We start from the raw sequence: 17,933 nt of genomic DNA on the forward strand, positions 1-17,933 counted from the left end.
TTGATATGACAGCCGTGGTGCACTGGTTGGAACGAGAAATAGCCCAATTGTCCAGCCGACGGGATCGATCCTAGACCGACTGCGCATCAGGCGAGTGTTTTACCACTACAGTTCAGGACAGAAGCAGATACCAAGACCGTACCGGGGGGGGGGGGGGGGGGGGGAGGGAGCACTACGTTTTATAAACAAATGAAACACTATACAAATTAAACCCTGAGATGTGTAATGCTATTTTATGGAGTAAAAAAATTATAATAATAAAAAGTGAGATTCTCACCGGAGGGTACGGTCCTGAGTTACCAACCACAAATTTCTTTAGTTAACAGTGAATGCAGTTTGATGTAGGTCTATTGACTATAATAGAGATTTAATAATTATTTTGCTTGAATTTATTATTATTATTTTATTTTACTTTTACTTTTAATTACATGCACGCGTATTTATAAAAAAATTTTATAATAACAATAACTGCAATGTATTAATTATTTATATGCTATACGATCGGCCTTTGTTTAACTATTATCATGATATTATAAAGTTTTGCTATATTTTATAAGGGACAAGTATAATCAGAAATATATGTTTGCGCAATGTAACATGTAAGCTGAACAAATGTCTTTGACTTTGACCATCAAGTGTGGCCGTATAAAGGTAAACATTTTGCACGTGTGTATGCCATGATATGGTGATACTTTTAATTTGAAAGTGAAAGTAAGCATTTTGTGGGTGGGCATTTTTGGCATGCTTCCATCAGAGAACTGTTCAAGCACGCCTGTCGTGGGCACAATCTCTGACTTCGCCAGAGAGTTCTGTCCATGACAGGGAAGGGTAAGCATTTTGCTACCTCATTACAGTCATCGTCAGTCCGAAGTTCACCATTTATGGTTGCAGTTCTGTTCCGCATTTATATCTAACCAATGACAGCTTTCGTACCATAGGCACAATCACGTGATTTTATTAGGCATGGCGTTCAACAAAATAGCGAAATTGATTAATACGCTTCAACTAAGAGCTGTCAAACAAGTGAAGTTTTCTTTTGACCCTTTTTCTGAAAACGTTAGGTCAATAAGGTATATGTGTACAAGATGCAGTTAAAAGTAGTTTTCTGTATTACGTGGTTCCGTGATTTTAATGCTCGCTCAATGTCATTTGATAAATGTCCTACAATACACACGCAACACAGTGAAACACAGTGAAACACTGATCACGTCTTTATCCACCAGTAAAGTGCGCTCGCCACAGCGCAGTGGTAAAGCGCTTGCCTGGTGCACGGTCATTCTAGGATCGATCCCAGTTTGTAGGCTCATTGGCCGGTAACTCATTCCAGCCAGTGTCCACTATGAACGCCAATGCCATGGTATGTGCTGTCCTGTGGGATGGTGCATATAAAAGTTTCCATACACTCATGTCACCTTAGTCTGCGTGGCACAAAAGTCTGCGCACATTAATGACGTTACATTACGTCTTGAAACAAGTGTCGGGGTATGTTTGTAAACAAACAAACAACGTTAATTTAATTCACAAAACTATTGTTAAAACAACACATCTTGATTGTGAATTTATGTATAAGACTGGTCGATAACACTTATTGAAAAAAACTCTGAATTAACGCACTGAAAGTATACTTTTGCCAGCCTCGATCAACATGTTTTTCAATCACCTGTCAACACGTGTCTGTCAATGTTGTAATGATCAACCTTGCATATCAACTTACATAAATTTACATACAAGCTTCAATACATACCTTATTGCAATTTATGAATCCATAAATGAAATGAATGTCTTATTTTATCTGTTGACGTAAACATCCAAGCATACTTTGAATTTCCCTCCGAGTGACACAATGCAAAATGGCTGCACACAGACTTTGAAGATTGAATGGCCTATTTTAGCTATAGTCTCTTTCAAAATTATCATTGATTGTCCTATATGTCTAGCGAACACTATTTGTGGTCATTTACACAGTTAATAACGGACAATGTTTGTTGAATAATGATAAAATATTTTTACATTGGCTTTTTTTTATATTGTCATTTTGTGTTGTCCAAACTAAGGAGCATGGAATACCATTTATATTTATCTCATTTACACAATCTAAATGTTTCTGAAACAGACTATAACAGGAAGTGTTTGTTATTTAGAACTTATAAAAGTAGGATCCATTGTTTGTTGCTGTTTTATGTAAACATTAGCGACATAAGTGGTTGTTTTAATGTTTGCCGTGCAGACTTATGGGCCGTCATGCAGGCCAGTAAATGCAGGGGGGTCCCACTAAAAATGTGCTCATTACTTGAGTTTAAAAAGTATTAAAATTAAAATAACTTTAGTTGTAACACGTTTATTGTTCCATTGTACTGTAGCGGTGAAACAAATATTTTTAAAGAAATATTTTAACTTTAAAATATAACACAAATGTTTAGGTGCACAGACTTAGGTGCCACCAGTGTACCACTAATGGAAAAATCACATTTACTTTAACATTTAATCTTCGGAAAGATTTCCACCGGACCCCTATTGGGGTATTGGATTAGTGATATCAAGTGGACATTGCTAGGGTCTGGATTCGAACTGCAGACTATCAGGACTAGCCGAGCACTGTAACCACTCGGCCACACAGTAGATCAACAAGTGAGACTATATTTTAACACTTATAAATCTCATAAGGTGTATTTTGATGGGATGAACCTAGCGCCGCATACATAATAAAGTGAACCTTTAGTTCCATAATGCCTCATGGTGACTTCTGTGCTATATTTCTACCAAAGGCACCAACAAAAGCACCCCTGGAAATTTTACACAGAATAGTAAAAATGTCTTAAGTTTTCAAAGGCAAAATGTAGTGATACTGGATTATGAAATATAAACATGATGTTGCTTTTATAGAACAAAATGTTTAAAAAGGTATTGTATATAACTAACCCTAACCCTAAACTTACACTAATTCTAACAAATATTGATAGGGGGTGTGGGTGGAAATTATACTGCATATGCAAAAAAAAAATTCATTTGGTGACTAAAACATTTAATACTTTCTATATAAAAATACAAGTAGGTGCTATCTGGCTCCTAGATGGAAAAGTTAACGTAGAAGGCCGATTTTTTTAAAGTATCAAATGCATGTCGGAGGGAAATAAATCTCTCTCCAGGCATGGCTGGGAACATTTTGTTCAATATCATATCATGAATTACTCCATAAATTTAACAGATCACTACTCAATTTTAAAATATAAAACAGTAGTTGCTAATAAATTTTCAGTCGACTATATATATTGCTTTAGAATCATTATTTTGAAAACAAAATTTTCACTGCATGGCCATGAATTTAAACAAAAATTTCTTAAAAACTAAATAATTTTGTTATTTAAACTAACTAAAGTTTGTGTGTGTTGTATATTACAGAGAAGTCCTGTACCAGCTGCACTTTCCACGGGTTTTGTCGACCAATCAGAACGTCAACTTGAAAGTGGACGTCAGATCTGACCGGAGTGAACCCGTTATTAACATCGGTTTCTGTAAGTGTGTACATGAGTCGAAATTAGCTAAAATTCCCGCCAGATATTCGGTCCGGACTGAATTAAAACCTGAGGGACCAAACATAATAAAAAGTTATGAGCGCAAGTTAATTGCTGGTTCAACGTGACAGCAGGCAAAAATGTCTTGTGGCCGTGGTAATAGTGACTGGCAAAATCTGGTCAGAACGGCCGTATTTTGACCACTGTGTGTATATATATTTTTAATCTAGTTAGCATTCAATGAAAATTGAGATATCGACATAATGGAGCAAGGAGGTATTTAAAAGCGTAATGATTCCATGGAGATGTTTTCAGAGCTGTCCACCTGTAGCAATTCTTAGGCGTGAGAAAATTAGAATCAGGGTCCAGGGACTGCAGGCTCTTGGTCAGGTCCAGGGTGAAGTTTTTTGTTGTTGTTTGTTTAAGTCCAAAATGGAAATTGAGTGAGTGCGAGTTTTACTAATTAATATGGTTAATGCTAAACCATACAAGTCGGTCATTGGTAGCACCTGCGAGTGATTGTTGGTATTGAACTGAGGATAGGTTCGATATGCTGAATTAAACTTAACAACGGCATCGATGGCAAATGCCATCGTTGAGATAAAAATTGCCATGGGTTAGGAGCATCACAGACTGCACTTTTGTGCTGCTGGATAAAAATGACTGCCTTTAGTAAAACTCCTCAATTACGGCAAAATTTATATATCTGGTGTACATAATGTGCCAGTACATTTTGTACATTTGCAATATGTCTGCCTGCACAAAATAACCTTTTAATCAAATTTATTTACAGCAAAAGTCCTTTTTAAAAATATGGTTGTAGGCATGCTACACATCTCCCTCCGTGAGATTTTTAATTCATGGCAATATTCTTTTTTTAAATGCTGTGGGTGACAAATTTTCAAGTTTGAACCCCTGTATACATTTTCTAACAAAAACCAGGTTTAACAAACATTTAAACATCTTTTACAACTACAACCTGTATTTATAGTGCATTCATGCTTTCACAGTTTAAGTTAACATGCCAAAAAAAAAAAGTTGATTTATTAATCATCGGCTAATGGATGTCAAACATTTGGTAATTTTGACATATAGTCTTAGAGAGGAAACCCGCTACATCTTTTATATATGCACCATTCCACAGACAGGATAGCACATACCACGGCATTTGATATACCAGTCGTGATGCACTGGCTGGAACGAGAAATAGCCCAATGGGCCCACCGATGGGAATCGATCCCAAACTGACTGCTCACTGTACCACTGGGCTGTGTCCTGTCCCAGGTAACAGTCAGTCTTGTTAAGTGTTAATTTCATTGCTTGGTGTGGCTTTGGTGTGTAGAAGGAATTTAGTTTTAGACAATAATTTTGAGATATGTAGAGTATTTCCTTGAAATTTGAACAATGATTTTAGCCATTTATTAAATGTATAGAAATTAGAAGTTGACTCATTTGGTTTGGTGCAGGGTGACTTTTATTTCATTAAAAATTTCAAGGCTTACACCAGGGCTCGAACTTAACGGCAGCACCGACAGCAATTGCCATCGTTGAGATATAAATTGCTGTATGTGGAGAGCATCACTGATGGTAAAGTTCCTCACCAATGGCAAATGTATACACCTGGTGTACATTAACTGCCTATATTTAACATTTGCATATTTGAAATGTCTACATACAACAAAATAACCTTTCACAGGGTTCGTACGCGTTTTGGAAAGTCTTGGAAAGTTTTAGAAATTCGTCACAGTGTTTTCCAGGACCTTAAAAGTTTTGGAAAATCAGGTTTTGTTACCTTGGCTATGGAAAAGTTATGGAAAATTATGTCCTTGCCGTAAATAAAATTGTATGAAAGACTGGTTTGTTTCACCAATATTTAGCCCCAATCCAACGCCCCATTTTAGCCAATATAATGAGGTGCCATTATAGCCTAGCCAACGAAAATGTTTCCGTTTTGGTAGTGGTTCAGTTTTAGCTAGCCCGAGTACTCTGACTGTAAGAGAGCTAGACGGATATTTGGACATAAATACGCTCTCATTACAGTCAGAGAATGTCCGTCTAGCTCTCTTACAGTCAGATTACTCGGGCTAGTTTTAGCCTGATCCTGAAAGATTAACTCAGGCTGCTTGCGCTTGCGCAGATCGTCCCGAGTGAGGTGCCGTTATAGCCTAGCCAGCGAAAATGGTTATGTTTTGGTAGTGGTTCCGTTTTAGCCTGATCCCGAAAGATTAACTCAGGCTATCTGTGCTTGCGCTTGCGCAGATCATCACGAGTTTGCCGCGAGTTTGATGTATCTATGATTTAAATTACCATTGCACCTATTGACTCCATTTAAAATGCCCAGAAAGTGTCATGTCCACTCCAAGAATAAAACTGCATTTTAAAACGCCAAAATAAATTACATTAATTTTTTTATTACTAGTAATCCTACATGTATACCACACAGCTTAGTCAAGGAAAAAGTTTTAACTCTGACAAACATGTCTAAAAACTGCAAAAAACACTTTGTTGTGATTGAGTTTGCTTGGAAATGGTTTTGGAAATTTGGATTTGTGGGCTATGGAAAGTTTTGGAAAAGTTATGGAAATTTTAACAGCCCAAGGTGTACGAACCCTGCTTTCAGTCAAGTTTATTTGCTGCAAATGTCACTTTTAAAACATATTGCCATACGCAGGCTCAAAATTGCCATCGGTGGGCTGTTTCACCCATGGCAGTTATATTAAAAATTGCCGTGGGAGACAAATTCTTAAGTTCGAGCCCTGTTACACTGTAAAAATGTTTTTTTTTTTTAGGTAAATGTCAAATATATCTGCTTGCAAATTAAGAAAAAGTGGCTATTTTAAACAAAATTTTATTAGCCAAATATAAATGTTGTAGCTACTTTCTATATAAAAAAAATAGCATGTGGCTAATTTGACTATGGGTAGGATGAACCATGGTTATTTTCTATTGATCTCTATTTCTATTGATCTCTAATTCTATTGATCTCTATTTCATTTAAGGGTGGGACGTAGCCCAGTGGTACAGCGCCTGCTCGATGCGCAGTCGCTGTGGGATCGATCCTCGTCATTGGGCCATTGGGCTATTTCTCGTTGCAGCCAGTGTACCACAACTGGTATATCAAAGACTGTGGTATGTACTACCCTGTCTGTGGGATGGTGCATATAAAAGATCCCTTGCTGCTAATCGAAAAGAGTAGCCCATGAAGTGCCGACAGCGGGTTTCCTCTCTCAATATCTGTGTGGTCCTAAACCATATGTTGGATGCCATATAACCGTAAATAAAATGTGTTGAGTGCGTTGTTAAATAAAACATTTCTTTCTTTCTATTTTTTTTTTCATTCAGCTGACGGACAAAAACTGTTGTTCAAAACACAGCACCTGACAACGCTAGAGATCCTGGAACGGATATACAAAGTCTGCCAAGACAAAGATCCTAAGAAAGGAGAAACTCCAGTCGTTGCAACTAAGAGCTTAAAGAAAAAAAAGTGATCACGGAATTTAGATTCACAGTCACTTTGTTGGAGCTCGTGTTATGTTTAGAGTTTGTAATTCAAGATCCAGTTAACTCTTCTTATCTGCTAAGGTTATTAACACACTTAACTTGCATACATCATTAGACTGATTGTGAACGGTAAACTCTTTAATTGCTGTAGATTTGACTTTTAACCTTCAGTCATCATAAATGTCTGTTATTCATTAACTCTTTATAAGATAGTGATATTGACACTTTAAATTGCCTTTGTCGTCATCAGTAGTAACATTTTAGAATGGTGGTGACCGATAAACTTTAATTGGTGAAGATTGAAAATTTAACTGGAAGTGGTTTAAGAATGTCTTGTTATTTTTTTAAACTTTTTATCTAATGAAGATATTGACCCTTGCTAATTGTTCAAGATTGACAGTTTGTAAAGATGTAGGAATGTTTGTTACATTTTAACTTGCTAATTGCTGAAGATACACGATTTAACTCTTTATAAATATATGTGCTAGAGATGTCGACACTCTAATTCACAGTCATCACCACCACTGTTTGACTGTTTGTATTCATTAACTCATTATATCAGGTAGAGATGTTGACACTTTAACCGACAGTCACCACCACTATCACAGACAACAACATTTGAGAATGGCTGTGATGCACCGTGCCCTCTTCACGTGGTTCACGGTCCTCATATTCCTCATTCTGCTCGTGCTACGTCTCGACAACAAGGTCCTCTGGAACTGGTTCCTCATCTTCACGCCGCTCTGGCTCTTTGACGCCGTTGTCATCATCTACATCACCGTCAACATGATCGTGCACTGCAAGAACGGCTACGACCGCAACGACCTGACGATGCCGCGCAAGCTGTGGTTCATGGCGACGGTCGTGTTGAAGCTGACTTTTCAGGTGATGCTGTGTCTCAAGTGGGAGTACTTCAGCTTCATCTCGCTCTACATCATTATGATCCCATTCTGGCTGTTGACGTCCGGGGCCTGTTTAGATGTCTTCAGGGGACTGGTCAAGTTGTAAAGAGACAGGGCTGTAACTAGGAGGGGTAGGGGGAGGGCTGAGAGTTGTGAAAATCAACAGTTGTGTCTCAAGTGGGAATACATCTCGCTGTAGATCATCATGATCCCATTCTGGCTGTTGACGTCCGGGGCCTATTTAGATGTCTTCAGAGGACTGGTCAAGTTGTAAAGAGGCAAGGCCTTAACTAGGTGTAGTAGGAGGAGGGTTCCATAGTGTTTAAAAATAATCTAAAGTAACTGTGTCTCAAGTAGGAGTATTTCAGCTTCATTCTGGCTGTTGACGTCCGGGGCCTGTTTAGATGTCTTCAGAGGACTGGTCAAGTTGTAAAGAGGCAGGGCTGTAATTACGAGGGGTAGGTGGAGGGCTGGGAGTTGTACAAAAGCAAAAGTGATATTCTGACTCGAGTGGGAGTACTTCAGCTTCATCTCGCTGTAGATCATCATGATCCCATTCTGGCCTGTTTAGATGTCTTCAGGGGACTGGTCAAGTTGTAAGAGACAAGGGCCTAACTAGGAGGGGGAGGTGTAGGGGGAGGGCTATGAGTTTGTGAAAATCGCCAGTAACTATGTGTGATGTAGGAGTAATTCAGCTTCATTCTGACTAATCCGGTGCCCTGTTTAGAGGTCCTCATAGAACTGGGCAAGTTGTTAGAGAGCGCCTTTACTAGGTGTAGTAGGGTGACGGTTGGGAGTTGTTGAAAATCCAAAAGTCTGTCACTTGTGATTGAATCTCAGCCTAGCCACTATGATATAGTGTCTAAAAATAATTGAACATAAGTAGGAACATTTCAGCATCATTTTGGCTATTGATGTCCGGTGCCTGTTTAGATGTCTTGAGAGGACTGGTCAAGTTGTAAGAGCCAGGGACTTAACAAGGGGGTGGTGTTTGGTGGGAGTTGCAGAAAAGTGAAAGTGGTCATGATACTGTGACTAGAGTGGGGTTATTTGAACTTCATATTCACCCCATTGTGGCTGTTGACATCCGATGCCTGTTTAGACATGTTTAGAAAGCTTGTAATGTTGCATGGCTGTAACTATGAACCCCAAGGAACAATATATGAAATGTGAAAGGGACACGAACACTTTTGTTTGTTTATGTAAGATACAGTATATAGTAGGACAACAACAAAAAATGAAGACAATATTTTAGGTCTCGAGTTGGGGGAGCAAATGCCCCATCCCTTCCCTCACTCCCTGGTTACTACAAGACTGAACCAGCGACGATGGGTATATGTGTGTGTGTGTGTTGCAGAAAACTATTTTGTGTAATGTATTCTTTATAAAATAAAGTGTATATAAAGTCTTAATATAGCGATGTTTTTATTTCTTTGCCAAAGTGCATATACAAATAACAAACCATTTACTGCTGTTCGAAAGATGTCGTTCGTGCGGTAACTTGTGGAGACATCTCTTGATGGAGGGTCACATTATCATGTCTTTGTCCTGACCTAACCAGTGTCCCACAACTGGTACATCATAAAGCTATGGGACGTATAGCTCGAGTGACCTCTAGCCCTCTCCTTTGTTTATATGTTGTAGGGGAGAGCTAGAGAAGGAATGAAAGAAATATTTTATTTAACGACGCACTCAACACATTTTATTTACGGTTATATGGCGTCAGACATTTGAAGACCCCATTTGCATAATGATCAGAGTCCAACAAAAGCAAATTTGAGAAAACATGATATGAAATTTATTAACCTTGCCAGGATTTTAATAAACGTATGCAGTATACATGTTTGTAACCAAAGAAAATGATAAGTAATGACATTATATACTGTATTTCCAGTAACACCACGCTGATATAGCTAGAGTTATGACTAGTCCAAACTTCATAGACCCTGGACCTTGATCGTTCTTGCATTGTCAATGTCACTAGTGATTAAATTTAACACAACATTCATGATATTACTGTTGCTGAATGTTAACATTGTCAGTGGCTGTAGTTTTAGTCTTGGTTTTAATAACATTGGATATTCTAATCAGATTCACTGTCAATGGAGTGGACATCTCCACTGCTGTCGCCATCATGAGTTAAGGAACTGAAGAACTTGTGCATATGGCCAGTAGATCCTTGTATTTTGCCTGTTTGATGGGAAGTTTTCCATTATACAGGTAGTACTAAACCAAATAACTTCCGGTTGGGTCAAAGTTCGAGATGCAGGGAACTCTTCATAGAGAAGTGAACATCACAAGTCCTGTGATTGGTTATAAATGTGAGTGTGTTGGTTGTAAAAAATAATAGTTTCATCTAGGTAAAACAAATATGCAATTTTATTTCATCTGGTACCAATGTGTCAAGTAGCCTTGTGCTTGAAACATGTATGGGGTACCTGTAAAAAACGTACTAGAATTTTGTGCGGAACTAGGGTAGTCATAGACGCTACCCCATGGGCGTACATAGGATTTTGAAAAGGGGGGTTCCAATACATCGGATTTTGAAAGGGGGGGGGGGGGTTCCAAAATAGATTGCAGAGATATTGGGCATATATTTCTATGTTGAGTAAATATAATAATGTCAGATATATTAAATTATAAAAAAAGCGATTTCGGGGGGGGGGGGGGGTCAGTCGAACCCATCGAATCCCCCCCCCCCTATGTACGCCCATGTACCCGTTATCTCAGAAACAAGCAGCTTGTCCCCCAATTTTTTTCTGATTCACTTTAAGTGTGAGGGGTGGTAGTATTTATATCCGTGGCGTTTATGTCGATTGATACGTAAAAGGTAGGAGTTTTAGCCACATATGTTACTATTGTCGTCTATGGGATTTGATTTGGTAGTATACACCCTACAGTGGCATCAAATGCCTGTCAGCGTTCCTTTTCTTTGACGTTTTCCTCGTTTTGTCATCACCACTGAATTCCAAGTACCATTCCATGAATCCTTATACTTCGCTAAATGCACATGATCTGAATCAAATTAAATCTCCCGCACAGGTCTAGTTGCAAAGGGACATGTAGTTTTGTAAATATCACCTGTGTGAAATTCCTCACAAAAGTTGAAGAATTGGTCTTGTTCACATTCAATGACAGTGAATAGACTTGATTTTGAAAGTAATTAAGCAGAAATCGCACACAAATCGACTTTGCTTATGTCAACACATGAGCTTTATGGGCGCAGCCATTACTCTATCCTCATTGGCTAATTCGGTCATATGACAGGACTGTGATCGTTTTTCCCTTTAACATTATGGACTCTGATCGTTTTAACAGAGGGTAGCTTTTTAAATCCTGCTTATAAAAAGGGACATTGATCGTTCTTACACACTTAGTTTGGTTGAAATGAAGTGTTTGATATACGCTTACAGATAGTACACTTAGTTCTGCAAATGGACTTCATATTTGGTTATGGACCACGCAGATATAGAGTAAACCCGCTGTCGCCACTTCATGGGCTACTCTTTCGATTAGCAGCAAGGGATCTTTTATATGCACCATCCCACAGACAGGATAGTACATACCACAGCCTTTGTTACACCAGTTGTGGAACACTGGCTGGAACGAGAAATAGTCCAATGGGGCCACCGACGGGGCTCGATCCTAAACCAACCGCGCATCAAGCGAGCGCTTAAATACCACTGGGCTACGTCCCGCCCCTTTGTAGGAGAGAGAGCTAGAGATGGGTCACGACCAAATAATAGTTGGCTACTGTGTCTAACATACACATTTTAAAATAAATCTGATGTCCAGAGCTTTTGTTTAATTATTCTCGAGTCATCGTGACATTCAATCTAATTAAAATGTTACCTAGACAGTGGAGACTACGCAGTGTTGTTAGCAATCTGATTAAAATTAGTTCCACTGGTCTAAATACGGCATTCGTAATTCACATGAAACATATCATATACCCTCAGCATGGGCGTACGACCCGGGGGGGGGGGGGGGGGGGGGCAAATCAACCCCTCCAGCCCCCCTAAATCAAAGAGTCCCAATACGCCCATGACCCTCAGGATAATTCGGAATATTTTCAAATTATTTTCAAATCACTGGTATGATTCTGCAAGTAAGGTTTTGACTGGTGGACATGAGCTACAACTGGCTGCTTTTAGATCCACATGTAATAGTGGAGCTAATTGTAATTAGATTGCGTGACATTCAACTTGCATGCTATCCTATGTTGGGAGACGGCGCAGACGTACGACCGTCCCTGAATGTACTACACTTAAAATGCATGTAAAAGATCCCTTGCTGCTTTTGTTTTAATAGAACAATCCTTTGTGGTAATAGCAGGCTTGTCCCTTGGTAAACCGATGATTTGCACAAAAAATGATGTGTTCATGCGAGTCGCAGATTTCGACCATTTCGGTCTTTTTCACCAGTTTGTCACAAAGGGAATTAAGTCTGTATTACAAGCGTCTTTATAACACGACTTGAGTTGCACCCCTTCCGACATGCTTAATTATTGTTGGGTTAGCTAAAGTTTATTTTGTTTAACGACACCATTAGAGCACATTGATTTATTAATCATCGGCTTTTGGATGTCGGACATTTGGTATATCTGCTACATGTTTGCATTAGCAGTAAGGGGACGGCACATACCGTAGCCTTTGATATACCAGTCGTGGAGCACTGGTTGCGACAGGAAAAACAGAATATGCCTCAAGACTATGAAGCGTTAAGTTTCTTAAAAAGAATTTTTTTTCGATCGACCCCGAAGTTAGCCCTCCACCGTACACATGTTTACGTTACGTGACGTGACGTGACGTGACGTGACGTAACGAAATATGACTTCAGCTAAAAAAAAAAGGCACGTGCACAAAAAGTTTAGCAGGACGGGGTCTAGATTAGCAAACGAAGTTATTGGCACATGTCATAATGTTGACGACACTGTGTTTTTGTAAGTACGTTTTAAACATACATCCTAGTTAACTGGTCTGAGTTAAGCCAGATCGAGCAGAAAAACATCCGCTAGACTGGTTTATGCGCTTCAATGACATTTTAAACCAAATGGTCACGTCAAAAACCAATCAAATAGTTCGCGAGCGTTAGCGAAATGATTGCTGACAGGTCAGCCCCAAATTCAGCCAGCAAACGTTTTTGCTAACGTTCGCGAACGTTTTCCCCCTCTCGCTGGCTGAACAAAGCCCAGGTGTACATATGTGACAATTCAGAACACTAAACAATCAACAACGCAAGCACTTACGCGTCCCAGATAAAATTTGAGTGTTGAGTTTTATGTTCTAGGACTATATAATTATGTGAAACTTCAAAGAAAGAAAAAGCTTATTTGAAGGAAGACACTAAAGTTTCGGCTGAAATACTGTAGCGTTATAAGAGAAACAAGTTCACTTACGTTAGCAATTCGCAGTTCTTGGCGTTTACAAGTGATGGATCTCCGCAAGCCAAAGGTCCCACAACCAGTGATCCACGACTGTAATATCAAAGGCCGTGGTACATGATGTCCTTTGGGAAAATCCATATAAAAGTTACCTTGCTGCTAATAAAAACAAATTGTAGCTGGTTTTCCTTGAAGACTGTCCGAAGCCCCGGTCACACTGTCAAGGGTCGTCTGGCCGAATCCACGACGGTTGATCCCGGATAGTGGTCTGTCCGCGGTCCCCTACAGATGCAACACGGTTTAACTGCGGTTTTCAACGATAAACCAAGGATTATTAACGATAGGGGTTAGTTGACAACTGGGAGCGCTACGGGTCGATAAGGATCGGTACAGTTTAGTACGGACCACAACGGATTGTCACGAATGATGCCGGGTCGTATCCGTGGCTAACCCGGCGTCCTGATACTTGACAGTGTGACTGGAGCTTTACAATGACATCCAGTAACCGATGATTAATACATCAATATGCTCTAGTGGTGTCGTTGAATAAACAAACTTTAACTTTCCATTCCTGGAATATCGAAAAGCCTACCGAATGGAATTTTTAGCGTTCGAAGGTGTCTGTGATTCTGAATTAATTCTTCACCAATGCTCTTTTGGTGTGGCATGGTTGAATGTCATTTAACCGGTTTTTAAAATATTCTGTTACTGAGGGTTTTTTTCAGCAATCCTTTTGTTCTATCTGTTCACATTAATTACTTACAAATATCTGACGATCCACACGCAGTTTAAAAAATAAAAACAAATATAACAACCGGTTATCTCTAAGTCCGTACCTTATCCCCCACCCATACCTCACAACCCCCCCCCCCCTAAAAAAAATCAACAAAAAATCCCCAACAAAATAAAAAACAAAACAAACGCAACATCACCAACAAAACAACCAATCAAAACAACAGCAAATAAACAAAAGAAACAAAAAACAAAATCAACCAAACAAACCCAACAATACGAACGTATATCATTTTTAATTTAAAAAAAAAAGAAAAAAAAAAAGGACCTTATTGTTCCATATTTTGTTTTACTATTAACCTCCCCCTCCCCCTCCGCCTGCCCTGCCAGGTTTTCAGCATAACTTAATACAATGATACCTTGTGTGTGGAATTTAAAGTAAAGTTTGTTTTATTTAACGACGCCACTAGAGCACATTGATTTTTTATCTTATCATCGGCTATTGGACGTCAAACATATGGTCATTCTGACACTGTTTTTTAGAGGAAACCCGCTGTCGCCACATAGGCTACTCTTTTACGACAGGCAGCAAGGGATCTTTTATTTGCGCTTCCCACAGGCAGGATAGCACAAACCATGGCCTTTGTTGAACCAGTTATGTATCACTGGTCGGTGCAAGTGGTTTACACCTACCCATTGAGCCTTATGGAGCACTTACTCAGGGGTTGGAGTCGGTATCTGAATTAAAAATCCCATGCCTCGACTGGGATCCGAACCCAGTATCTACCAGCCTGTAGACCGATGGCCTAACCACGACGCCACCGAGGCCGGTTGTGGAATTTAAAATTCTATGTCTAGAAATGTTACAAATGTGTCCTCTAACATTCTTCTGCTAGCGGAATCTTTTATAATTTATTCACACCTTTATTTGAAATGTGCATGTCACTTTATACAACTCCACAGCTTGTTACCTTTTAAGGCCGGTAGGCGGCGCTCCGCTGAATATTGGGAATGTTCTGTTCTGCACACCCTTTATTAATTCTGAAAGGTTTTTCTATTTTTTTATCTTTTTATTTTTTATTTGTAAAGAGTGTCTCGGGCTATACAATACTGTTTTACTTTTCTTTATTATTATTATTATTATATCGCGCTGTTTGGCATTCCTGGTCTAGCAATACATGTAGAGAGAGCATTTGTTATGACAGTGGTTTTCCTGTCCACATATTTGCAAATAATACACAGGTGCACCTCCTTTTTATTGTAGGGATTTACAACAAACAAGAATTTAACCGCCTGCAGGATTTTGAATGAGGGTCACGAGGAGTGTGTCGCTATATTAGTGGTTGATAGTTGTTATGAGGATTAGTTTACAGTATTTATAGTATACGGCACCACACACAACACGCAGCTAAGAAAGGAATGCATTATGCTTTCTTAGACATTGATTGGCTATTTATTTATTTATTTATTTTATTTATTAATTAATTAATTTATTTATTTATTAATTATTTTATTTTATTTATTTTACCTTACTTTATTCCATTTCATTTTATTTATTTAATTTTTTATTGGTCAGCGATTATTAGCTGCTTACCATTGTTTTTAGTTCAGTAAATAAAAGAAGAAACCCGTTACAGAACTAGGCCTACTCAATATTCAACATTATAAACCGTGGTGCATGTACTGTCCTGTCTGTGGAAAGTGCATATAAAAGATCGCTTGCAGTTGGTCGGCAGTGGGTTGGCAGTGGGTTAAATTGTCCTCCTCCTGCCCCCCCCCCCCCCTCTCTCTCTCTCTCTCTCTCTCTGTATGTCTGTCTGTTTCTGTCTGTCTCCCTCTGTCTGTCTATCTCTCTCTCTCTCTCTCTCTCTCTCTCTCTCTCTCTCTCTCTCTCTCTCTCTCTCTCTCTCTCTCTCTCTCCCCCTACCTTCGTCTTTCTTTCCCTTTCTGTTTTTCGTACTTTTATTTTTATTTTTTTTATATATCTCTCCGTAACTCTTTTTCCTATCCCTCCCCCTCTTTCTCTCTCAAGTGTCGAAATAGCCATTTTCGAGACACTAAGTATCAGTTACTTAAAATATGCTGAAGTGCGCGGGGTGGGGGCAATTTATGTTCTTACGACCCCAGCTTCAGAATTTGGAAAGACGGAGGTAGGTCAAATTTCTTCCTGCTTACGACATCTATACAATTACTTAAACCCATTTAAGAGCTGTAGATTAAAATTTAATGTTGTCGTCTGCCGTTAAACAAACCAGAAACGGATGCAGGATTTTTCTAGGGAGGGTGAGAAATGTCCAAAAACGGGAACATGTCTACAGTATTCCTTTGCGCATACATCATATCGAGGATTTCGGGGAAGTTATAGGAAGGGGGCACCGGCATAGCCAGGATTTAATATTGGGGAGAGGGGCATATTGGGGGGGGGGGGGGGGGGGGGGGACCCACACTATGTATGTATGTATGATTTTATAAAATTTAATAGTTTAAAAAAAAGAAAAAGGGTTTGATTGGGGGAAGGGCATGAGGTTATGGCCACAGTCACTCTCTTCCCTACGCTACTGGAAGGGGATGCGCTCCGCCTGCAAAATTGTTTTTCCTTTTCTCTAATTAAAAAAAAAAAAAAAAGTGCGGTTTTAAAAAATGTTTTCGTTGCCTGGCTTGTTACAGAATAATGAAGGAAGATCGCAAAGACACGGACACTGTATCAATATTTGTCGACTTATTTGGGTGTACAAGTCGTGTGCGACAGTATATCCCCGTGTCGTATATCAGTGGTTAGACATCAGGTCACAGCGTACCGGTTACCCCGTTAAGCAGACGATGATAATGTAAAACAACACGTCCGTGACAAATACAAATAAATGTTAAAGTTTAAAGTTTGTTTTGTTTGACGACATCATATAGTTTTATTAATCATCAGCTATTGGATGTCAGACATTTGGTAATTTTTACATATAGTCTTAGAGAGGAAACCCGCTACATTTGTTTTCAATTAGTAGCAAGACATCTTTTATATGCACAATCCCACAGATGGGACAACACATACAACGGCCTTTAATATGTACTGGCTGGAATGAGAAATAGCCCAATGGGCCCACCGACGGGGATCGATCCCAAACCGACCGCACATCAATCGAGCGCTTTACCACTTAGCTACGTAATAATGTAAAACAACGCGTCCGTGATAAATAAAAATAGATTTATAATAGCGGCGTCATCTGTCATTTTAGGGCTGTCTTTTTACATTTCTTTCCCTTTTTTCTTTTCTTTTCTTTCCTTCTTTCCTTCTTCTTTCTTTCTTTCCTTCTTCTTTCTTTCTTTTGTTTGTGTCTTAAGGCTTTATCTTTCATTATATATATTCCGCATTTCTTTACCTTTCATTTAGTCGTTTTTCAATCTCTCTTTCTTATTTCATTCTTGTTTCCACCATTTCCAAGATTCTTTCCCTTTCTTCTTTTTCTTTTTTCCTTTCTTTCTTTCTTTGTTTTATTTTTCTTCCTCCCTCTTTCTTTTTTGATGCGTTATCTTTCATTGTATACCCTCGGAAAAATTTCCTGTGCACCAAACAGAATGATCTTAAACCATCTGCAAGGTTTGTAAAAAGTTGAAATTTGACTAAGATGATGACACACCATTATAATGCTTTCTACGAATGGCCAATAAATATTTCCTTAAAACAGTTAAACTAAATTTTTCTCATTACCGTTAAACAGTTACCTCGTACAATACAAGTTTAAAGTTTGTTTCTGTTTAACGACACGACTGGAGCACATTGATTTATTAGTCATCGCCTACTGGATGTCAAACATTTGGTAATCATGACATATTGTCTTAGAGAGGAAACCCGCTACATTGTTACATTGTTAGTAGCAAGGGATCGTTTATATGAATCATCACATAGAC

At 38.9% G+C, this 17,933-nt stretch overlaps 2 protein-coding genes across 2 annotated transcripts; both read left to right on the plus strand.

Annotated features, from left to right (window-relative positions):
* The first annotated feature begins 941 nt into the window (after positions 1–941).
* LOC121377002 (39S ribosomal protein L53, mitochondrial-like) lies at positions 942–7,635 on the plus strand. The gene is made up of 3 exons (XM_041504834.1): positions 942–1,070; positions 3,400–3,512; positions 6,855–7,635. The coding sequence occupies exons 1-3, from the start codon at positions 964–966 to the stop codon at positions 6,998–7,000; spliced, it is 366 nt and encodes a 121-aa protein (XP_041360768.1). The 5' UTR covers positions 942–963; the 3' UTR covers positions 7,001–7,635.
* Positions 6,969–9,327, plus strand: LOC121377001 (transmembrane protein 60-like). Its single transcript, XM_041504833.1, has 2 exons — positions 6,969–7,094; positions 7,576–9,327. The coding sequence occupies exon 2, from the start codon at positions 7,638–7,640 to the stop codon at positions 8,019–8,021; it is 384 nt and encodes a 127-aa protein (XP_041360767.1). The 5' UTR covers positions 6,969–7,094; positions 7,576–7,637; the 3' UTR covers positions 8,022–9,327.
* The last annotated feature ends 8,606 nt before the right edge of the window (positions 9,328–17,933 follow it).

Source organism: Gigantopelta aegis, chromosome 7 (assembly GCF_016097555.1).
Source record: "Gigantopelta aegis isolate Gae_Host chromosome 7, Gae_host_genome, whole genome shotgun sequence".
NCBI classification, from domain to species: domain Eukaryota; kingdom Metazoa; phylum Mollusca; class Gastropoda; order Neomphalida; family Peltospiridae; genus Gigantopelta; species Gigantopelta aegis.